This window comes from Myxine glutinosa, chromosome 14, assembly GCF_964187855.1.
Source record: "Myxine glutinosa chromosome 14, kmMyxGlut1.1, whole genome shotgun sequence".
Taxonomy (NCBI): Eukaryota; Metazoa; Chordata; class Myxini; order Myxiniformes; family Myxinidae; genus Myxine; species Myxine glutinosa.
In genome coordinates, this window is record NC_136274.1 from 70135086 (window position 1) to 70160680 (window position 25595).

The following is a 25595-nucleotide window of genomic DNA, read 5'->3' on the forward strand; positions in this document are numbered from 1 at the left end:
CTGAACGATCCATGTATGACAGTATTTTCTTGGTTAGAGACTTGATTACTATCGGTCAAACTGCATCGCACGCTTTTGGGTTATTACTCCTTGATCAGGAGAAAGCTTTTGACAGTGTGGATCACTCATTTTTGTTTGCAGTTCTTACGAAAGCAGGATTTGGAGAAAAATTCATTTCTAGCATAAAACTTTTATACAACAATGTATCATGCCTGCTAAAAGTAAATAACAGTCTGTGTCATCCTTTCCCCTTTCAGCGTGGCATCCTTCAGGGCTGTCCACTGTCAGGCATGTTGTACACACTGTCCATCAAACCCTTACTGGCTCTTCTTCGTACCACCTTATCTGGTTTGTCCTTCTCAAACAATTCCAAAATTGTTACATCAGCATATGCAGACGACCTGTGTGTTGTGGTTAAAAACCAGGAAGATGTTTTTGAGCTATCCCGGTGTTTTGCCAAATTTGAACTTGCTTCATCAGCAAGAGTAAATTGGAACAAGAGCGTAGCTCTTTCTCTGTACCCAGATACCCTATCAGCGTCACAGGCTTCACATATGGTTCCCCCAACTCTTCCAGGAGGAATGTTATGGAAAACGGATGGGTTTACATACTTAGGCATCCATTTGGGAACTACAAGCTATATGAAGAAAAACTGGGATGGTTTCCTCAATAACATTAAGCAGAAACTATCAAAGTGGAAAGGGATGCTCCATATCTTGTCACTTAAGGCACGGGTAACGATAGTAAACAACCTGGTGCTTCCAATCGTATGGCATAAGATCATAGCACTCCAGCCTCCTCAAGCTCTGATCACCAACATTCAGAGGGGTCTAGTTGACTTCTTCTGGGGAGGCCACCACTGGCTTAAGCCAGATGTGTTGTGCAGACCACGTAATTCAGGTGGTCAAAACCTGGTGCACATCCCTAGTCGAATAATGGCTTTTCGGCTAATGACAATAAAACGTCTGCTATACAGCGAGGTTGTGCCCTGGCGTCCTCTCATGAATACCTTGCTCAGGCAAGTAGGTGGAATGGACTATGACCGGGAACTTTTCCTTATGGACTTGAAGTAGGTCGATAGAGCTCGGCTCCCTGCATTTCATCGGTCTCTCCTGAACGCCTGGCAAGCTCTAGGAGTGCAGTGGTTGGAGATCTCTTATGATCCCAGGAAGTTTGTGCATGAGCCATTGTTCCAAAACTCATTCGCTGAAATATCTACCAGCCGAGCTTTTATGGAACATTTTACGAACAATGGGATTAATGAAGTGCGAGATCTTATGGAGCTATCCTTAAAGCGATGGTTGTCTGCCAGCACTGTTTCTGGAAAAATTGTCTTGCGTTCAATTAGAATAGTGAGCAGGGTCATAAAGATTGTATCCCAGACTTTTTTAGATTTAAATATTGGGTGGAATGGGGTAAATGAGGAAGTAGATTTTCGTTTAACCTTCCCTGAACTCTCAGTCACTGCCCAGGAACAACGTGGTGTGTTTTCCTCCAACAGCAAAGAATCCGGTGTGTTCCACATCATGGGGAAAAGGGCAATGTACAGAATTTGTCTGGAGGTGTGCTTACCGAGCTGTGCAGCACCTTTAAGGAACAAGTGGAAAGAGTTTTTTTTTACCTGCAGGAGCATTTCTCACTCCAAATTGGGATGAAATGTACAGGTGTCCTTTTGTCGGACATACAGGAGACCTAAATTGGAGACTGGTCCATCACACCCTGGCCACACAGGTGTTAGTTCAGAAGTTTAACCCTGCTGTGTCTAATTTATGTCCTTTTTGTGGTAGTGTAGAGTATTTGTATCATGCGTTTATTGAGTGCAAGAGATTGTCATCTCTGTTTCTGTATCTGAGCCGAATCTTTTGTAAATTCAAAATTGTTTTTTCTGTTACAATCTTTGTTTACGGACTTGCATGTAATACCAGGAAAAACTTTGTGATTTTTCTTTTGAATTTTTTGCTTGGAATTGCTAAGCTTGCAATTTATAAAACCAGAAAAACCAGATTAGGTAGTGGAAAAAATGAAAATGCACTTTTTTGTTTTATAGGGATGGTGTCAGCACGTATGAAGCTCGACCATGCTTATCATGTAAACATGGGGAACCTTCTTGTGTTTGAAGAGTTATGGGGCATGGGGGGGTGTTTTGTGAAAATGCATTGGAAATGAGGTTGTGATTTGTATGTAAAGTGGAGTTGGAATACTTTTGGTTTTATACTTTTATAATAAAGACACAAAAGTCAAAGTCTCTCTCTCGCTATCTCTCTCTCTCTCTCGCTATCTCTCTCTCGCTATCTCTCTCTCTCTCTCGCTATCTCTCTCTCGCTATCTCTCTCTCTCTCTCTCTCTCTCTTGCTATCTCTCTCTCTCTTGCTATCTCTCTCTCTCTCTCGCTATCTCTCTCTCTCTCTCTCTCTCTCTCACTATCTCTCTCTCTCTCTCTCTCTCTCTCTCGCTATCTCTCTCTCTCGCTATCTCTCTGTCTCTCTCTCTCCCTCTCTCGCCATCTCTCTTTCTCTCTCTCTCTCTCGCCATCTCTCTCTCACACCATCTCTCTCTCTCTCTCTCTCTCGCTATCTCTCTCTTTCTCACCATCTCTCTCTCCCTCTCGCTATCTCTCTCCCTCTCGCTATCTCTCTCTCTCTCTCACACCATCTCTCTCTCTCTCTCTCTCTCTCTCTCTCGCTATCTCTCCCCCCCCCCCCCCCTCTCTCTCTCTCTCTCGCCATCTCCCCTTCTCTCTCTCTCTCTCTCTCTCTCTCGCCATCTCTCCCTCTCTCTCTCACACCATCTCTCTCTCACACAATCTCTCTCTCTCTCTCTCTCCCTCTCCCTCTCTCTGTCTCTCGCCCTCTCTTTCTCTCCCTGTCCCTGTCTCTCTCTCCCTCTCTATATTGGTGTGCATTATGAATGCGATCCGGTCAGGCCTCCCAAACGGGGGCGGCATGAATGTGGAGAGAATTTCCAACGATATTGCAGAAATAAGATACCCTTGAGGATGTCAAGGTTCGATTCAAGAGTGCATGTCAAGGTTCAATAATGTCGTGTGTGTGTGTTTGTGTGTTTTGCAGTTGGATCCGGTGTTGTCAGCAGAAGTAAAGAACTGCACCGCAAAGTGAGTGTGCTGGAGGTGACGTTAATCGTTGTTCTGAAGATTATGTTTCTGAAGCAAATTGGGTTTATTATGCCTCGAGGTTTCGAAACACTTGGTGATCGGTTCTTAATTAAAACTGAGCGCGTGTGTCGTGATGGGTTTCCATTTTGTGTTGAGATTTTAGCAGCACCAGCTCCTCTGTGAGCTTCAAATTATGCACACCAGAATAATTCATATAAAAATGTAACTAAGCAATCTTCCCTCCGAAAGTCCCCTAACTCTTCTTTACACTAGCATGTGATACATGTCAAGTGTCATGCATGGAGCGTTAGACTTGCCAATCTACCTTTGCGCTACGTCTCTCTTTCTCGTCAATGTTCCCACGTCTCTTGCAGCACATGGTACAAGTCCTGCCTTTTTTTCAGCATTTCAAACAAAAATGAATTCACTATTTGATTTGCACGACCAACATCTCTGGAGTAATGCTCCTTGCTTGAACCGCATATACACCTTCTACATGCGTGTTCCCTGGTCAATTACAATCACGGGTCAATGTGGTCAGGTACGATGAAATGCAAGAGCAGGTTTAGTACAGAATGGGTTCGGAATTGAAGAAGTATCAATCCCAGTTTTACTGCCATGGTTGCAGCCAGACTTGGTCTTGTATCCACCAAAGGGAATTTCATATGTAATGGCATATGCCGCCAATCATACGAAGTTGGTAAAGGCACAGAGGAAGCGGTGGACAATGCCAAATCAATTTGTGGCACAAAAAATGAAATGTCCAGGAGAAGATAAGGTAGTTTAAGAGAGAATAAAATAATTTATTATTGATCACTTTCTGGGCCACTTCCAGGTACATTACCCCTCGTGTGCTCAAATATCGACCCAGGTATAAACTGTCAACCTGGTGTTTCGTAGGTTGGGCGAAGCAGCAATGGGTATGCCGTCCCTCGGATGGACCTTAAACTGGTGTCCCGTCTGCCAGGATTAGTTGGTGGATGTGAAAGATCCCACGGCGTTCTTTGTGAAGATTTGGTGAGCTATTTCCGGCACCCTGAACAAACTAGAACGACACCAGGTAGAGCACATACCTCCGCCAGGCTGGACAGTTTGTTTAGTATCCACTGATAGGCCGGATCTGGTTTCGGACCTGAACCAAAATCTAATCGGCTTGTTCTCATCACCTAACCAACTCGTCCACCAAGTTTATTCATAACTCGTCCGTAACTTTTTAAAATATTATGTTATATATCGCTTTTCGCCCGATCTCTCAATGGTGAAGAATCACTTAAAACTAGAACGGGCACTCGGTAGAGCGCATACCTTCGCCGCAGCTACTGTTCTGTACTTGGTAAAAATACGATTTTGACCTTTTCGTGACCTTGACCTTGACCTTTGACCCGATTGCTCCCAAAATCTAATCAAATGTGTCCCGTATAATAACCAATCATCCCACCAAATTTCATGCAATTCGGTTGAATACTTTTTGAGTTATGCGAATAACATACACACACACACACAGACATACAAATAAATACACAGCGATCAAAACATAACCTGCCGCTTTTGCGAAGGTAATTAAATTAAATAATTCTCATATCTGAATCCATAATCAGATCTTCACCAAAATCGAATCGAATCGTCCTTGTCAGACACCCAACTTCTCCACCAAGTTTTGTCCGAATCCGTCCACAACATTTAGAGATGTCCTGCTATGTATCGGTTTTGGCCCGATCTCCCAAAGGTGAAGAATCACTTAAAAATTATAGTAGCCGGATCCGAATCTTCACCACAATCGAATCATTTCGTCCGTGTCACATACGCTACATCTCTGCCAAATTCTGTCTGAATCCGTCCACAACTTTTTCAGATATCTTGTTCACAGACGGACAGACAAACAGGGGTGAAAACAACCTCCATGCACCTATGGTGGCGGAGGTAATTACAAATTCCTTTTCAATGTTAATCATACCCCTACAATTTTTTTCAACAATGTATTGTCTGCTCTCGCCATTTGGTTCGTGAAAGACTTGGCCTTCAAATGTTCCCCAGCTGACCCAACAAGGTGTGGGAATGATGAAAGTAGTAGTAGTAGTAGTAGTAGTAGGAATAATAATAGTAATAGTAATAGTAATAATAATAATAGTAGTAATAATAATAACTGTTGTAATAATAATAATAGTAACAATAATAATAATAATAATAATAATAATAACAATAGTAGTAATAATAATAGTAATAATAATAACAGTAGGAATAATAATAGTAGGAATAATAATAGTAATAATAATATTCGTCGTAATAATAATAATTATAATAAAAGTAAAGATTGTATCAGCTAAAAAAAAATTTAAGCAACATAGCATTCGACATTTGTTTTATACAAGATGTAATAAATGTATGGCTGGAAATTTCACCAGGATTAAACCCAGGAGAGGTACCAAACTCTGCATTTTAATCTCGCTGCTTCACCATCGGACAACATCACAATAGAACCATGATGTCATCAATGGCCTGATCACTTTGTGTTTTGCACATCTCTTTCAGCATGAGTGGAGTTTGGTTTGTGGGTCCTTTACCCCAAGCACATCTTCACGCTGCCATGAGTTCCTCCTTCTGCCTGGTGAACAGCTCGATCAGTGAAGGCATGTCTGGTGCGATACTCGAGGTACTTCAGTCATTTGTCTGAACTGAATTCCTAGGAAAGTATCACATGACCCCCTCCTCGCAATACCACTCCCCTCAGTACCTCATTGTCCTCGACCAATGACTCGACATCTCTTACTTTTCTTATTACACCTTGCCATGTATTTTATCTTACCACAACCATTCCTTTAGCCCAGGAGAGACTGTTTATAAATAGAGTATTGATTATATGAACCCTAATTTACTGTGCAGCAATGTGACCGTGCATTACAGAGGAAAGGAAAGTGGCCATTTACATATTACATACGAAGTGGGGCCGAGCGGATGGGGCACGACAGCAAACATTTGTATTTTTTTTTAACGTTTAAAATTTTTTTAGATCCATTTCACACTTGAACATCTATCTTTTTCAGACAGGAATCAAATGTTATGTGAGGCCCGATAGGCTAGTAATAAATCTTAACTCCCTACAAAGGAGGTTTGACGTAGAGACTCATATAATACGTCCAAGGAGGCTTCAGACCTGGGAATTTCATGGTGACAATGTTTTTATTCCTTGGTGGTGGTGGTGGTGGTGGTGGTGGTGAGGGGGAGGGGGAACCTTGAAGGGAGTGGGTAGGGGGGGGCGGGCGGAGTTCAGTTATTGAAGCCCCTCAAACCTGATGATTTTTGTTTTTTATGTGGGTGGTAATTTATACTATGCCCAATCTATTGCTGAATTTTAAAATTATGTAAGGTTCTAAAAAGAACGTTAAAAATGGCTGCCGTGCTAGTTGTAAACTATAACGGCACTCGGTATATCGCATACCTCCGCCAGGCTGAACAATTTACGTTTTGTATCCCAACGATGGGCCGGATCTGGATTCAGAAAAAAAGAAAAGAAAAAAAAGAACCACATTTAGAGGCCATTTTTCCCCGCAGAGCAGGGGTTGGGCTTTTTTGCGCACCATGGTCCCCTTTTGAAGCAATGTTTTATGGCCGGATGCCCTTCCTGTCGCCAACCCTGTTAGTCGCCTCTTGTGACACACAGGGAATTACCAGTAAACTGGTACTCAATTTGCCGACCTCGGAAGGATGACAGGCTGAATCAACCCCCCTGGTGTTAATTCAACGATTGACCGGGATTCGAACCCAGGATCCTAGGATCCCAACCCGGCACCCTAACCGCTAAGCCAACACCAGGCTCGGATCTGGATTCAGACCTGAACCAAAATCTAATCGGCTTGTTCTTGTCACCTAACCAACTCGTCCACCAAGTTTAGTCATAACTCGGCCATAACTTTTTTCAATATCATGTTATTTATCGCTTTTCACCCGATCTCTCAATGGTGAAGAATCACTTGAAAAATTAAATAATTCTCTCATCCGAATCCATATTCAGATCTTCACCAAAATCGTATCGATTCTTCCTCGTCACTCACCAAACCTGTCCACCAAGTTGCTGTCCGCACGTTCCCCAATTGATTTTAAGTGACATCGGAGTAGCTTGTAGAACGGTGCTTGAGGAGGGAAGTGGAGGAGGCAACTGTCGGACTTCGTCTGAAAATACGTTGAGTGTGGAACGTTTGTGGCATTCTGACGGAAGAAAAACACAATATTGAGGTCTTACCACCGATAGGCACCACATTTAAATCCAGTAGATTATTTCGGATGTCATTGTACGTACATTATATGTCTGTATTTTACATTGCTACTGACTATATAAAATACCTATTTGGCTACTTGGGGATAAAAGCCCGAAACAACTCTGTTAACCTGTCAGGCAGAAAATTATCCGAGACAGAGGTGGACTTCTTGAGAAACGACATGTTTCAACATAAGTGCATCACCCATTCTTGCAGGAAAACCTATTGCGAGTGTGGAATGAGCTGGTCTGGCTTCCTGCTGAGGAAAAGATTACCGTTTCCACGAGAGCTGCACAAACCATCATTCCCTTTGCGTGCTTTAACAGCGATGACTGTAATCTCACGAGCCAACTGGTTGCTTTGAAAGGTCTCTGGGAGAGTGACCCTCAGTTGAAAGCATCTGCTGCTCACAATAGAGCGGTGGCGGTGATGAAGACCTGCCGAGTGCCAAAAGATTGTCAAAAGTAGTTGTTGTTTTTATTTGGCCTTTTGTGATTGTTTGGCTGCTTCTCGGTGATCCCAACTTGCTTCCTGACATTCAAATCCATTTATTATGTCCTCGTCCGACAAGGTGTGTGGAGACTGCAAAGAAGGCTCGATAAAGTGCGTAGCCTGTTTTTTGGCACTCCTCACTTTAGTTGTTAGTGACTCACAAACTGGGAATTGCATGCTTCGACATGGGCTAGCTGCCCGACCCACTGCTGATGTGACAGCCACCCGCCTATCATAACGGCCCCCCATTGGGAGGAAATCATTTTCAAAATGTTGTGGAACAAGAAGTTTGTTTGAAGTTGTCAAAACTTCCCACAGAGGTTCTTGGGGTGGGGGAGGGAGGACCCAGATTTTCGACATCGAGGCCACAAGTCTCGGTACTTTGTCACACAACCCGCAGTTATTTCTCGGCGATTTTTCCGATTGCTCACTTTTTCCGATTTCGACATCTGAGGTAATTGTCAGAAAAGCAAGAGCTTCGTTCCCCATCTCCAATGAAGACTTAATTTGAGCTTTTGTGTTTTCAGTGATTGGTGATTGAGAGCACGTATCAAAAGCTCACGTTTGACCGAGCCAGAGACTGCACAGATAGATAAACTAAAGATTAGCTGCTTTAAGAGGAGCAGTGAGATTAAATCTCACCTTTCCCTATCAGTCCTACAGTACCAAGGGTCTGCTACACCTCAACCAATATTCACAAGGTGACGGGAAGTACATCTACAGCACATTACAACATTTGTCTGTCCACAGTCGTATAAAAAAAAAAATACTTAGGATGAGTGTTCAATGTACCTGGACAGAAAGAGATCCATGTGGAATAGCTGTGCTTATACTTAACCAAGGAGGGGCTGATGAACAACTCTGGTGTTGTCTTTGTCAACTAATGTTGTGGCCACTTTTGGTGGTTTAAGTTATCAGTTAGATGGGTGTAAGATTAGGCCCTAATAATGTCGCGTCAGATGGGGTCCGTCAACAAGGTCCGACTGATCCGGGGCAGCATTCTCCGCCGATGGCCGAAATATGTTAATGTTACTAAGTTCAATTAACTACTATTTACCATTTGCCAAGGATCACCAAAATGAAAGCCGAGCCTGGGGGTGAAACACGTGGAAGGAAAAAAGGTGAGAAGACACTTCTTATGATTAAAATGGTTTATAATAAGAGAAATACTGAGATGGGGATAGACAAGACAACACAACCTGGGCAGATCTGGCACACAGGGGAAGTAGGACGTGAAAAATCCAAACTTAAGTACATGAGAAATTAATACGGCTTAATCAAACTATGGCGCCAAAATACCGGATTCTTACAACGAAGGGTTCAACAGAACAGGCGAGGACTTCATTGGCCCGAGCTTGCTGTGGCTGTGCAGGTCGGTGTGGCACGGACAAAGTGCAGCCCAGTGAGCGATAATGAAGACAAATGGCGAGGCGAGATCAGAGGGATGTCTCCTTTTCGGAGGACGAATCAGAGAGAGGAAGATGTTACTTCTCCATTATTGGCCACCCGCTGGTGTGGGTGACACCTTCATTCAGGTCGTCTTGCCCCATGGGGCTCACCCTCAAAAGTATCACACTCTCAGCCAGAGCTCCACAGCCAACCTCACTGCCATGGCATCCGATCCATTGGCCAATCAGTTCATTATGGTTTCATTCTGAAGGGCATACTGCTTTCCGTGTGCCGTTATGTCCAAGCTCTCCACCTTTACACTCACTGCCTCCTCAGTGCATGTTTTACAAGACAACTTGCTTCTGACATTTTCCCTGATACAAGCGGAAGTATAAGTTACAAGATTCACATAGTCCCTACTATTCTCAACACAATCTAACTATGGACCACCCCCCTCCCCCTTCCACGTAACAATAACACCTAGCCTTAAGTTTCTCGCACTTCGTCTTCGCAGCACAACTTTTCCATGCAAGGGACAATATTATTGTCATTTGCCTCCTCCAAGTCTCAACTTTGTCATAAAGTGTGTCCGGGGAACTTATCCCACACAGCTTGCGGACCATCATGACAAAGGATAACCAATGGGTCGGATTACATATTTCCAGTCATGTTGACAAGCGAAACAACGGAAGACTGGTCTCAGAGAAGGTCCACATCTGACCCTCCTTATCAGTTATTAAGGTGCTCAGGTAAAGGCACGATAGGGCCAGGTAGCGAGCCATTTTATTCTTAACAACCTGGCACGGGCAAAGAATTAGCAACAGACCCCCCCCCCCCTCAAATCATGTACAATTTCCCTTCATCCCCCCCCCCCCCCCCCATCATGTGCAAACCCCCTCTGCCAACCCCCTCCACGAGCCCTGAACCTAGGTCTACATCTGATGGACACGAGGGGAGAGTGAAGAGGGAAAAATTAAAATTAGTAGAAAAAAAAAGAAAGAAAGGGGAGGATGGAACTCACACACCCTTCGTTGTTGGGTCAGGGGTACCAGGCTGGCTGGGACATGGTGACACACAGACGATCTTAAGCAGACATGTCCCCACAGCCCAAGCAAAGTCCGCACATTGCTGCATGGCAGCTTGGTAGAGCTGAGAGACCATTATGTTGCATAGTATAAGGTTGTTGAGAAACACCACAAACAAATTCAACAGCTAACCAGGATTTGAACTCAGGACCCCTAGGATCCTAAGCCAGCCATCCTAACTGTTTAGCCAACACCAGGCTTAGGATAACTGGCACCCTGGCCAAATTCCGAATTCCCTATGGGGATCAATTGTATATAGGGTTGATCACCGTGATCTATTAGGTTTATAAACCCCATGTATGATCCATGAGGCTAGATTGATTGATAACAAAATACGATGATTTTTTAAAACTTGTTTTGGCAGGCTATGGACCTGGGCCTACCCGTCGTGGCGCGGACAAATGCCGGAAACGCGTCTCTCATCCGTCACGAAGAAACGGGCCTTCTGTTCTGCACAGGGGAAGTAAGGCATACCCTGGAGCATAATCATCATATGCTCCAATCAACCTCTTCCTCATCCCTTCGCACCCTTGGCTGCCCTTCACCTACTTTGTCTTTTTCCGAATCTATGAGACAAAGCTGTTTAGATTGTATTTAAAGCTTTAACAGTAGTACACTTGACTAATTTATTTGATTAGTGGTGCCTGTTTCGCTCTGTTTCTCTTCATTATACTCGTACACGCGGCCATCTTGATTATTTATCATTGTGCAGGTAGTAAAAAGGTGCTTCCTTTCTGCTCATGCCTTGCCAAAAACGAGGAAGGAATGATAGTTGGAGACTTGGCATCACATTGCTGGCTCCACATTTGCACAACGCAAATTGAGCAGGTCCCTCGGCCTGCGAAGACGCGGTCGAAACAGGTGTTCAAAACGTCGGCGGCAAATGCCGCGTCTGGTAATGCCTTACCTTCCTCCTTGCTCGAGGCTTTTTTTAACATGTGGCCGCTCTCACGTCGATACTTAGAAGCCCATTGATGGAGGATGTTTGACTTTAATCCAATGCAAAGTATCCCCGAAGAGCCAAATTCCATCATGCAGCGAAATTAATCCGGGGCCTGCACAAGACTCAGGGAGCTCATTCCAGGAGCTGTCCATGAGGTTTTGACTTTCGGTTGGATAGCTTCTGCCCTGACGGGGTAATTGCATTTCATTCCAGTTGGCGACTCGCTTGTATGGAAATCTGGCATATTGGCTTTGCTATCCACTAAAAGCTGCCAGGCATCCCTTGGCATAGCACTTAGAATCTAGTTCACTTTCCACAAGAACAGGAAATATAAAGCTTCACTCAACTCCCGATACCAAGCATATTTACCCGATTCTGTTGAAATGTCATTTCCTCCTAGGTTTTTAATGAAGACTTCTTCGCTATATTTAAAAAATGACTGACATTAAACCGCAAATCTCTTGAAATCCAGAACACCTGAAAAAGCTGTGATAAGCCGGAAGCTTTTTTTTTTTTTTTTTTAATGCAACACTAAATGTGCAGCTTGTGAGTAAATGTATAAATATGGAACTTTTCAGCATTTTTAGTGCAATTAAATATTGGAATATCAATTGAATATCCCCATAAAATGAGATTAACTGAGATACCTGGATATTCTTATTGCTCTGGTATTTCTAGGTCTTTTTCAGGAAGTCTTGGATTATGTTGGGACAGCACAGACGCTGTAAGATTAATCCACCTTTTTTTTTGGCTTTTTTTAAACAAACTTTTGAAGAAAAAAACCATGAAACTTTTGGACAGCATCGCTGAGCTCCAAAACTAACCGACTCAAAATAGCCCGATTGTAGTTCTTCTTCTTCTTATGCTTTTCTGACAGCCTAACTCGAAAATGCCTTGAGCTCAGGACTTGGTTTGCACACAAATTTACTGCATTTTATAGTGGGAAGGTCCAAGACGACTGCACTCAAAATTTTCATAATGTGACAGGATTCCGCGAAAAGTAGGCATAACTCAAGTTACGGATAAGCCATTGGAATATGAAGGGAAAATAAGGGTGGACGGGACAATGTCTGTCCGCCAGGTGGGATCTGGGCCAGCGTTGCGGAGCAAGGGCCAATCACACTTAAATGGATCTGGTTAACGGTGTAATATTACGTACACTCCGACAAGGGTATGGTGCACATATTGCAGGACCTTTCATCCGTCCATAAGGCTTGCCGCCACGTACACAACCACGCACTGTTTGTCGTTCACTAATCGGCGTTGAAATGCGACAGAGGTTAAATTAAGTTGGTGAGTACAATCGTACATACTGATATATATATATATACACACACACACACACACACACACACACACACACACACACACACACACACACACAGTCACGTGAAAAAGTAAGTACACCCCATGTAAAGTTTTGACTTTTTCAACATATAGCTATTTGATTTTCATTTCAACAATATTGATAGATAAAGGTGATATAATATAACAAATATCATGAAACATTCACATTTTGTAGTCCATTGTATAATTTAAATAAACATAAATGCAAATTTCGCATGTGGAAAAAGTAAGTACACCCCTACATTTATCACTACTTCAAATACCTAAAATTAGAATCAGGTGCATCAGCTCAGGTACAAATGATTAGAACATCGTTAGAGAGGATCTTGGAGGAACCTGTCTTATTTAAACCTCAGACATTTAGTTTGGTTTGCTCTTTGTTGTTGAAGTGTGCGGCGTCACCATGCCTATATCAAAAGAGCTCTCTGAGGCCTTCAGAAAGAAGGTTATAGATGCCTACAAGTCTGGGAAGGGATTTAAAAAGATCTCCAAACAATTTGAAATCAATCATTCGACTGTCCAGAAGATTATCTACAAGTGGAGAAGATTCCAAACAACTGCCAACTTGTTCAGGCCAGGCCGCCCCAGCAAGTTCAGTCCGAGAGCAGACCGCAAGATGCTGAAAGAAGTCTCTAAGAACCCAGAATGTCATCACGGGACCGACAGGTAGCTCTTGCCACTGTTGATGTCAAAGTGCACGAGTTTACTATGAGAAAGAGGCTGCACAAATTTGATCTACATGGGAGGTGTGCCAGGAGGAAACTTTTGCTGTCCAGAAAGAACATCAGGGCAAGACTAAAGTTTGCCAATGAACACCTAGGCAAAGACCAGCACTTCTGGAACAATGTGCTCTGGACAGATGAGTCAAAGGTAGAGCTATTTGGCCACAGTACCAGAAGCATGTTTGGCGAAAACCAAAGACACCATTTGACCACAAGAATCTGATACCAACTGTAAAGCATGGTGGTGGAAATATTATGGTTCACTCACCATCATAGAATTCCACTATGAATTCTTCATTGTACCAGAGGGTGCTTGAGGATAATGTGAGACCATCTGTCGGAACGTTGAAGCTCACCCGAAGGTGGACCTTGCAACATGACAATGACCCTAAGCATACCAGTAAATCCACCAAGGAATGGCTGAAAAGAAAGAAATGGAGGGTTCTGGAATGGCCAAGTCAAAGCCCGGATCTAAATCCCATTGAGATGTTGTGGGGGGATTTGAAACGAGCTGTGCATGCAAGAAACCCCTCAAACATCGCACAGCTGAAAGAATTCTGCATGGAGGAGTGGGCAAAAATTTCTCCCAGTCGGTCAGAGACTGGTAGACAGTTATAAGAAACGCCTACTTCAGGTTGTTTCTGCCAAAGGGGGAAATACCACCTATTAGAGCCAAGGGTGTACTTACTTTTTCCACATGCGAAATTTGCCTTTATGTTTATTTAAATTATACAATGAACTACAAAATGTAAATGTTTCATGATATTTGTTGTATTATATCACCTTTTTCTATCCCGGTTTATAACCCGGTGTGTACCCCGGTTTAGAATAGGTACACCGTATCCCTGCGCATCGTAAGAGGCGATTAAGGGTTGGCGTCAGGAAGGGCATCCGGCCATAAAAAAAAACATTGCCTCAAACAGGGAACCATGATTGTCATGGGGCCCGCAAGGCTAACCCCTGCTCTGGCAGGGAAAAATGGCCTTAAAACGATCATTCATTCATTCATATCACCTTTATCTATCAGTATTGTTGAAATGAAGATCAAATAGCTGTATGTTGAAATATGTTGAAAAAGTCCAAAGTTTACATGGGGTGTACTTACTTTTTCACGTGACTGTATATATGTATATGTGTGTGTGTGTTATTATTGCTGCACATTATATAACGAAGCTTGATGTTAAGGCTTAAGATTTTAAGGCTCCGAGTTTGAGCTGTCATGCCATTAACACCACATCGGCGACTCAGCTTGTCATCTTTCCGAGGTCGGCAGAATGAGTACCAGTTTACTGGGAAGAATGAGCTATTCCAATATCCTGCGTTGGAGTGGTGACCCGTCTCAGATTAAATGTGCTCCCTAGCCAAGGAAAACTGCCAAGGTGGCTCAATGCGTCTGAAGACTCGAAAGGACTGGCTCTTCTTCTTCATTATTTCTTGTGGTACCACCATTTAACACAAACATAATTCATCGTACAATGAAAATAAATTTTTGAAAAAGTACAATGAACATTTAACATAAATTTTCAAACGGAACATGACCTTTGACCTCTTCAATTTAAAATTTAATTAGTCAATATTTGTATTACAGTCCATACACGTGTCAGGTATGGCTGAAATCTCTCGAGTGGTTCATAAGTTATTGCAGTAACGCAGTTCAGTTTAATCCGCAGTCAAAAGATTCCTGTTTAACAAACACCATCTGTGAGGCCAAAAACATTTCTCCATCTGCTGAGACTGCTGAGCATGTATGATCACATGTCGCATGATAAACATGTTCTTGCATCCAAACCTCATGGTTAGCAGTTCCCAAAGACATTCACTCCCTCCAGTGGGGGAAGAGGGGAATTTATCTATTTGTTTTGTTTATTTATTTCTATTTATTATATCTATTTTTTTTTTTTTTTTTTTTTAGCAGTTGTTGCCATTGCAAGGAAAATTAATCACTTCCAGATCAGCAGAGAGTGATGCAGCCGATGTCTGTCCGTCGGTAGGATAAGCAGAGTAATAAGCAGATAAGCAGGTACAAGACATTGCAAAAAAGAGGCAGTTTCCGAAGCGTTGGAGAGGGTTGTTTATGCAAGCCAAGATTTGATATACCGTCTGCTCAGCCAGAGGTCGTGGATGATGGCGAGGGTCAGAAGTGAGAGAGCGAAATTACACCAGTGGCTCATCCAGATACTAGATACGTGCATTCGCAAAATTGTCCTTCTGCAGTGGTGAGAATGTGACACTTGCCTCAATTGAATGACATGTTTTACGTGCTAGAAAAGTCTTCACAAGTCAAAGTTGGATCACCTTCACAGTGTAAAAATGGGTTTTCTGGGGCAGCGGATTATCCATCGATTCCATTGATATGCATAACTAACAAACCCAGGACCAAAGATGTTGCCTTGAGACTTTTTTTTTTTGTATACAAGATCGAGGCTCGTGTAAGAGCTAACATCAATGCCAAAAAGACAAACGGACCAACAAAACATACAATAAAGGGAGCGGGAGACAAGATGGGGAGAGAGAGGGAAGCACACAAGTACAACAGCAGAGAACAGGGACAACGGGAGATCTGTGGGAGGGAGAGGGCTTGGGGGAAGGAGGCATGGGAAGGCCGGGGGGGTGGGGGGGGGGGGGGGAATAAAACACTTGGACACTGCTAGAACTTTCAGGAAAGAAAGAAGTCGGGATTTCAAAAAAAAAAAGTGGATCTGGGGTAAATTAACGGGGGTAGATGAGATCAAGGTTTTGGATGGGGGAAGACAATTCAGTCACCATTGGGAGAAGTGGATAAATTATACCACTGTGACGTGCATAGAGCAAGTCGGAAAATCAGAGAAACGTAGCCTTCGATGTTTCAGGCAATGTTTGTAAAACAATTGATATTTCCAGATAATCTTGACATCTTTTCTTTTTTTTACAATCAGGGCCTTCATCCATTGGATCTCAAATTATGATAACTTCACCAAACACATAAATACAATTGACAATTCACAAACTTTGAGTGACATCAAAAAAAACTTTTGGATGATTGTTTCACAAACCGATTTATAAAAATAGACCATTTTAGTTCGTCGATGAGTGCAGATTGTACATTTGGAATGATGAATTAATGCAATTGATTATATAGTATTTGACCTCCAACATTAAGAATGAAAATAATAATAATAACAAGATGACGTCATGCAGAGCATGATACTTGCAAATTCCACCCCTCCCCAAAATAAAACGTTGCCAAGGGTACATCAAATTGTCCATTTCATTAACATTATAATTGACGACCTTGATCAAAACTCCAGCCAATCGGATTTAAATTGATGATTTTACAGATGAAAATTGACATTAGAAGTTTGACCTTGAGTTGACATTTGACCTCAATAGTTGGTTTCCCAATTCAGTGGTGCACTATGTAATTGCTGTTTAATTTCTTCAAATTAATTGGATGAAAATGCACAATGTTTCAGATAAAAATGAATGATTTTAGAAGTTTGACTTTGTGTTGACCTTTGACCTTTTGACCCCAAAAAAGTTGGTTTTTTCAATTCAGTGAAGTACGGTGCAATTGCTCTAATTTTCAGGTTAATCGGATGAAAATTGATGATTTTTCAGATGAAAATTGACTTTAGAAGTTTGACCTTGAGTTGACATTTGACCTCAATAGTTGGTTTCCCAATTCAGTGATGCACTATGTAATTGCTGTTTAATTTATTCAAATTAATTGGATGAAAATGCACAATTTTTCAGATAAAAATGAATGATTTTAGAAGTTTGACCTTGTATTGATCTTTGACCTTTTGACCCCCAAAAATAGTTGGCTTTTCCAATTCAGTGAAGTACGGTGCAATTGCTCTAATTTTCAGGTTAATCGGATGAAAATTGACTTTAGAAGTTTGACCTTGAGTTGACATTTGACCTCAATAGTTGGTTTCCCAATTCAGTGGTGCACTATGTAATTGCTGTTTAATTTATTCAAATTAATTGGATGAAAATGCACAATTTTTCAGATAAAAATGAATGATTTTAGAAGTTTGACCTTGTATTGATCTTTGACCTTTTGACCCCCAAAAATAGTTGGCTTTTCCAATTCAGTGAAGTACGGTGCAATTGCTCTAATTTTCAGGTTAATCGGATGAAAATTGACTTTAGAAGTTTGACCTTGAGTTGACATTTGACCTCAATAGTTGGTTTCCCAATTCAGTGATGCACTATGTAATTGCTGTTTAATTTCTTCAAATTAATTGGATGAAAATGCACAATTTTTCAGATAAAAATGAATGATTTTAGAAGTTTGCCCTTGTGTTGACCTTTGACCTTTTGACCCCCAAAAATAGTTGGTTTTTTTCAATTCCGTGAAGTATTGTGCAATTGCTCTAATTTTCAGGTTAATCGGATGAAAATTGATGATTTTTCAGTTGAACATTGATTTTAGAAATTTGACCTTGAGTTGACCTTTGACATTAAAATAGTTGGTTTCCCAATTCAATGAGGCACTGTTCAAATGCTGTTTAATTTTCAAGTCAATCGGATGAAAAAGGACAATTTTAGAAATTTGATCTCAGGATGACCCTTGACCTCAAAATGAATAGGTTTCTTTCTTATAACCAACTCTACCATCTCGTGAAGTTTCACGAAGATCTGTTTAAAATTGTGACGTGTAGGCGATGGACAGACAGACAGACAGACAGACAGACACACAGAATAACACACAAGACCGACCAATATACTTGAAAAATATTCGATTGTGCAAGTAATAAACCACCATCCAATTGGCCAATAATGATCTCACCGGAATATTTCTCCCATTGATAGCCACAAAAAGGTGTCCATCTACAAATAAAAATTCAGGTCGATGAAAATCGAGATGTAGATTTACTCGCATTTACTCAATTTCAGAATCTCCAATGAAAGTGGAGCGGAATAATTTAATAATAATAATAATAATGCATTTATTTTATATAGCGCTTTTCAGGAAGCCCAAAGACGCTTTGACAGAGTGCAAAACATAATGCATTGCAAAACATAAAAACAATTGCAAAAAAAGAAGAATCAATAGGGAAATATTCAAAGCACAAAGGAGGGAGAAGGAGAGGAGATAGTCAGGGGTTAGATGCTGTGGGTTAAATGTTGAATGCAGTGTTGAACAGGTGGGTCTTGAGTGATGTTTTGAATGTGGTGAGTGAGGAGGAGTCTCTGATGGTGTGAGGTAGCGAGTTCCAGAGGGTGGGAGCAGCGATGGAGAAGGCCCTGTCCCCCCAGGATCTAAATTTGGTCCGGATGGGGGGGGGGGGGGGGTCAGGAGGTTGGTACCAGCAGAGCGGAGGTTGCGGGTGGGAGTGTGTCTGGAGAGGAGGTCAGCCAGGTAGGATGGGGCCAGGTTATGGAGGGCTTTGTAGGTCAAGAGGAGGATTTTGTACTGGATTCTCTGGGAGATGGGGAGCCAGTGAAGCTTGTAAAGGACGGGGGTGATGTGGTCACGGGTCCGGGAATGGGTGAGTAGACGGGCAGCGGAGTTCTGAATGTATTGGAGTTTATTGGTGATTGTTGAGGGTGAACCATAAAGGAGGCTATTGCAGTAGTCCAGACGGGAAGTGATGAAGGCGTGGATGAGGGTTTCTGCAGCCACGGAGGAGAGGGATGGACGGAGACGGGCGATGTTTTTCAGGTGAAAGAAGGCTGTCTTTGTGATCTGTTTAGTGTATTTGTCGAAGGAGAGGGTTTGGTCAAAGATGATGCCAAAATTCCGGATGTGAGGGGAGGTTGATACTGGGAAACCGTCGATGTTGAGGGCAAAGTTATGGGTGGATTTTGTGAGCGTTTTTGGGCCAATGATGATTATTTCAGATTTATCACAGTTAAGCTTGAGGAAGTTGATTTGAAGCCAGGATTTTATTTCAGTGATGCAGTTTGTCAGGATAGAGTGGGTGTCGGTGGAGACGGACTTGGTGGAGATGAAAAGCTGGATGTCATCGGCGAAGCAGTGGAATTGGAGACCATGACGGCGGATTAAGTGACCGAGGGGGGACAGGTAAAGGATTAAGTTAGAAGATTTAGAAGATGTGTGAAAAATTTAGAAGACATTATCATTAAGTTACAAGATGTACAGGTGTGAGAGGAAAGAGAAAATGGGAGGAAGTGTGGCAATCCCACTCTCTCTTCAATCACTTCAATTTTTCATTCATTCGACATTTCAATTCAATTCAAGAATTTCACTCTCTTCAATCCCACTCCTCCCTCCAGGTCTTTAAAACAGCTGCTCACCACCATCTCTTATCTTCCCCCATCCAAAACCTTGATCTTTTCTACCCCCGTTAATTCACCCCAGATCCATTTTTTTGAAATACCGAATTCTTTCCTGGAAGTCCTAGCAGGGTCCATGTGTTTTATACCTCTCCCCCCCCCCTCCATCCCCCCTTCCCATGCCTCCTCCCCCCATGCCCTCTCCCTCCCACAGATCTCCTGATGTCCTTGTTCTCTACTGTTGAACTTGTGTGCTTCCCTCTCTCTCCCCATCGTCTCCCGCTCCCTTTATTATATGTTTTATGTGACCGTTTGTTACCCTCGCCAGAGGAGAGTCCGTTTGTTTGTTTGTCTGTCTGTTTGTCTGCACAGAATAAATATGATTTTCTCTGCAACCGTTGGTCCGATTGACAGGAAATTTTCACCATAGATGCAACTTCACCTGTATAATTTTTAATGATAATCATGATGTAATAGGTCACGTGGTTCGGCTGCCATCTTGGAAAAACCGAAAAATTATGCACCTCTATATCTCCGAAAGCACTGAATAGAAAAATTGAGACATGGCTCATTGTAAATAACTCTCCATGGGGAATAAAAAATATTAATGATTGTCATAGGTCCCTCCATTATGACGTCATAATTCGACAAGTACAAAACTTCATCCGATCAAGATGAAATTTCTTGAGCATAAGCTAGGAATAAATTAGTTCAGAAAAAAAAAATAATGATGACATCAGCGGTCACGTGGTTCGCCCGCCATATTTGTTTTAACACAAAAGCCTTAAAAAGCACTGAAAATACATCCTGGCGAGGGTTTGCTATCTCGGATTGCTCTTTCTTGTTTTTTTTGTGATTAATGTTAGCTCTTACACGAGCCTCGATCTTGTATACAAAAAAAAAAAATCTGGGTAAAGGATTAGAAAAGGAACGAAGATGGAGGTCTGTGGAGAGAGGTGTTGCCTCCAGGGGGCGTGGCTAAGCATAGATTATATTACCACAGCTACCAGATTGATTTCAGGGCTAGAGAGACCAAGCTCCAAGGAGATGACTAAGGAGACTGGAATGTACACTTTTTAAACCAGGTTATCATACAAGAATATGCAATTTGGTGTCCGTCTGTCTGTCTGTCTGTCTGTGATACATTCGGTCGTTACTTATCTCAACCAAACGTGACAGGAAGACTAAGGGTGACAAAATGGAGGTTGCGCAACTTCATTTGCCCATCTCCCCAAGGGGATTGTCGGCCTTGGGTGAAATCCATGTTAAGGTGTAAAGCTTATCGTGGCCTTTTTCCAAGGCCACTTCTCATAACAAAGTAATAACAATACTATCTAGAACAGCACTCGATAGAGAGCATACCTCCGCCAAGCTGAACAGTTTACATTTTGCATCAACCGTTGGATGGATCTGGATTCGGACCTGAACCAAAATCTAATCGGCTTTTTCTTGTCACCTAAACCAACTCATCCAAATAGTTTTGGCAGAACTCGTCCATAACTTTTTTGAAATATCGTGCTCTACGGTATATTGTGTTTGGCCCCGTCTCTCAATGTTGAAGAATCACTTGAAGAATAAAAAAGTTCTCGTACCCGAATCCAGATCTTCACCAAAATTGAATCACTTCTACCTTGTCAAATACTCAACGTCTCCAACAATTTTCGTCCAAATTCGTCCATAACTTTTGGGGATATCCTGTTCACAAACACAGGCAGGGGTGAAAACGTAACCTTTGATGGTGGAGGTAATGATAATAGCATAATATAAACGTTATTACAAAACAATATTAATACTAATAATACCCCCCACCCCTCCACAAGAGGGGTTTCCTCCTTGGCTAAACACCATGTTAAGGTATAAACTCAGCTTATTGTGACGTTTTTCCAAGGCCGCTTCTAATAACAAAAGTAACAAGAGCAATCAGAGATTGCAGTCCCTCGCTCAGAAGTGTTTTTAGTGATTTTAAAGGCTTTTATGTTAAAACAAACATGGCGGCCGAACCAGATGACTGCCGCCGTCATCATCAATTTTTTTCCTCCACTAATTTATCCCTATATGACACAAGAAATTTCATCTTGATCAGATGAAATTTTGTACTTGTCGAAGTATGACGTCATAATGGAGGAGAGGTCTTTATAATGAGCCATGTCAGAATTTTTTCTATGCAGCGCTTTCGGAGATAGAGGTGCAAAGTTTTTAGATTTTTCCAAGATGGCGCCCATACCACGTGACCTACGACGTCATAATTAACATTTTAAAAAAATCTACAGGAGGAGGTGCACCTATGGTGAAAATTTCCTATCAATCGGACTAACAGTTGCCGAGAAAATCGTATTTATTCTGTGCGGCCAAAAAGACAGACAAAACCACCTTTAGAGGCCATTTTTCCCCACAAGCGGGGGTTGGCCTTTTTCGGGGACCGTGGTTGTTGTTGTTTTTCGGTCCCCTTTTTGAAGCAATGTTTTACGGCCGGATGCCCTTCCTGCCGCCAACCCTTTTTGTCGCCTTTTTACGACAAACAGGGAATTACCAGTGAACTGGTACTCAATTTGCCGACCTCGGAAGGATGACAGGCTGAGTCAACCCCCCTGGCGTTAATTCAGCGATCGACCGGGATTCGAACCCAGGATCCTAGGATCCTAAGCTGGCACCCTAGCCGCTAGCCCAACACCAGGCTTGTCAAAAAGACAGACAGACAAACAAATTTTAAAATCACTCATAGAGCGACACTTGGCAAAAGAGAACAAAGTAGAATGGCTCTCAGTAGAGCATCATTTTGACCTCACAAATAATTGGTGGTTGAATTATGTGACCTGATATGCACATAGTCTTCAAAGTAAGTTAATCGAATGAAAATGGAGGATTTTAGAAATCTGGCCTATGTTGACCTCAAATAGTTGGGGGTTGAAATCAGTGACCAGATATGCAAATAGTCTTCAAATTTTAAGTTAGTCTGATGAAAATTGACAATTTTAGAAATTTGGCCTATGTTGACCTTTTGGCCTATGTTCACCTAAAAATAGTTTGTGGTTGGTTTCAGTAAACTGATATGCAAATCCTATTCAGATTTCAAGTCGATCGGATGAAAATTGAGGATTTTAGAAATCTGAAAAAAGTGGTAGACCCTTCACCTATGTTGACCTTTTGGCCTATGTTGATCTCAAAAATAGTTGGTGGTTGAATTCAATTCGCCAATATGGAATCCGATTCAAATTTCAAGTAAATTGGATGAAAATTGAGGATTTTAGAAATTTTGAAATGGTTGTTGACCTTTTGGCCTATGATGATCTCAAAAATAGTTGGTGGTTGAATTCAATTCACCAATATGGAATCCGATTCAAATTTCAAGTAAATTGGATGAAAATTGAGGATTTTAGAAATTTTGAAATGGTTGTTGACCTTTTGGCCTATGATGATCTCAAAAATAGTTGGTGGTTGAATTCAGTTAGCTGATATGAAAATCGTATTCCAATTTAAAGTCAATCGGATGAAAATTGAGGATTTTAGAAATCTATCTATCTATAATTCCAGTAATCTCTGTGTGTATGTTTGTATGTTTGTCTGTGACCGCTGTTTCTCGACAACCACGAGTCCGATATACTTGAAACTTGCCAGGTATATTGCTGGGGACCCGAGGATGTGCCTTTTCAAGGTTTCATATTAATCGGAGAAGTAGTTACGGAGCTATGTCCAAAAAACGATTCAACCAATCAGAGAGCAGCGAGCTATCACGTGTGCCGAACGTGGCGAACAGACTCTGCCTCGGACGGCACATTTGAGAGCGTATTCATTTATTTCACGTTGGCAAACTATGTTGCCGCTATGTTGGCGTTAAACGATGTTTTAAAACTAATTTGCGATTCTTTCACTTTCCTGTGCGTTTGTGCATGCTATGGCGATTTCTTTACCAAACTCCGCAAGCCGTTCGCTTTGGACCAAACCATTTCATGTAAATAGAGGGGGGGGATTGTCACCGTACTCGCAAGCCGTTCGCTTTGGACCAAACCATTTCATGTAAATAGAGGGGGGGGATATAATTTTAGATATAGATATAGTACGGGCATGCCCTAGTATATATAAAACACAGTTTGTGTGTGTGTGTGTGTGTGTGTGTGTGTGTGTGTGTAATGTTACCGATAGACTCCTAAACGGAGAGGCTTACGTGCTTGATATTTGACATAGACATGGCCATTGAGCGTGGGACGAACATGGCCGAACTCAAAATATTTGACGATCCATATTTTTTATTCATATTTACCTCAGCGCATTTCAGCGAAGTACCCGCTAATCTCAGCCGGTTCCAGAGCAGCTCGCTGATTCGCTCAGAGCGATCACGTGATGTTCCATTCCCGCCGCCAGACTGATTCGCTCAGAGTGATCACGTGATGTTCCATCCCGTCACACGTCACTTCACCTTTTATGCGATCGTGTTTTGTATCGATTTTGTGCGATATTAATTAAATGTCTTTGAAATGGCCTCTGCTATTTTTCCTCTGTTCCTTATGACACAAGCAGCACACACAAATAGTAAGAAATCACCCATTAACCACACTAAATAAAAACCAACCAGAAGCAGGACATTGAGCACGACCGCGGATAACATCGACCTGGTGAGACACAGGCACAAAAGGTCCATGAAGCCACGCCCCGAAGAGCAGTGATTGGTCCGGGATTTGATTGGCGCAAGGACTGGTAAGATGGAAATCGCTGATAGGAGCAGACACGGAGACGTCGTGGGATGATGTCAGAGCCTCGCTGTTACGGATTCGTCACTTCCGTTGTGGTGGTTTTCATCCACTGTAAACATTTCTGATTCTATGTATTATTATTGTTGTCATTTAAAGGAAATTTCTGTTTTCAAAAGGTGAAAAAGTTAATGTTAAAAAGAAACAGGAAACCGGATCGGGAACTGGACGACGAAGAGGAAGAAGAAAAAAAGGAGGCGGAGCGAGTGAGTCGGACAAGGAGCCGAACTATTTGCGGTCTGGAGCGAACGTTGGCAAACAACAGTCACTCGCGAACTTTCGGGTTTCCCAGGAAAGGGATTCCTGCAACAGAGTGGTTATCGCTGACAGATTAACCTGCGTGTCAGGTTTTGCAATCGATTCAGGAGAGATTCGTTGTCGTGCCGGTGCGCCACGAGACCGGGCCGTCGGCCATTTTGACTCGCGCAGGACTTGCGCTTCGCTCACGGTTTCATCTCCCTTCGACCATTTTCACCGCATTCAGCCGTGGATCTGGCGTGTGTGTGTGACGTGGCTTTTTGAAGGTTAATACGTCCATACCCGAGGGTGTGACTTCCCCGTCGCCCAGAGGGCGCCTTTGCACAGCTTTGGCAGCAGAGACTGTAACTGCCAACTCAACGGGATTCTTGTCTCGATTGGACATCGTTCTGGCGATCGCTGGAGTTGTTTTTTTTTTTTTGTTTTTTTTTTTTTTTTTGTATACAAGATCGAGGCTCGTGAAAGAGCGAAAATTAATCACACAGAAAGACAAACAGACACATAAAACAAATAACATCGGGAGCGGTAGACAAGATGGGGAGAGAGGGGGAAGGACACAAACACAACATTTGAGAGCAGGGACCGAGAGACATGGAGACATCGAGAGATCTGTGGGAGGGAGAGGGCTTTGGGGGGGAGGCATGTGAAGGGGGGAGGCATGTGAAGGGGGGGAGGCATGTGAAGGGAGGGGGGTGGGAGAGGTATAAACATATGGACACTGCCAGGATTTCCAGGAAATAAGTTGGAATTTCAAAGAAGGTGGATCTGGGGTGAATTAGTGGGGGTAGAAAAGATCAAGGTTATGGATGGGGGAAGATAAGAGATGGTGGTGAACAGCTGTTTTAAAGACCTGGAGGGAGGAGAGGGATTGAAGGGAGTGTGGGAGTTTGTTCCACAGGCGGGAGAAAAGAGGAATGAAAGAGTGAAGGTGAGCAGAGAGCCGAGATTTCGGCAGTTTAACCATCAGAGGGTTGCTGGCAGATCTTGTGCGACCTGTAGGAATATTTGGGGGACAGAGCACGGA

The 25595-nt window shown here is 42.5% G+C and overlaps 1 protein-coding gene across 3 annotated transcripts in view; it reads left to right on the top strand.

The window, feature by feature from the left end:
- The window catches only part of GLT1D1 (glycosyltransferase 1 domain containing 1), an 86223-nt gene that overhangs the window by 53204 nt on the left and 7424 nt on the right, over positions 1 to 25595 (top strand). For all 3 annotated transcript variants that reach the window (XM_068136086.2, XM_078768486.1, XM_078768485.1), the window contains exons 9-11: positions 3069 to 3112; positions 5642 to 5762; positions 10696 to 10794. In XM_068136086.2, the coding sequence (XP_067992187.2) occupies positions 3069 to 3112; positions 5642 to 5762; positions 10696 to 10794 (264 nt within the window). The remainder of the gene's footprint in view (positions 1 to 3068; positions 3113 to 5641; positions 5763 to 10695; positions 10795 to 25595) is intronic.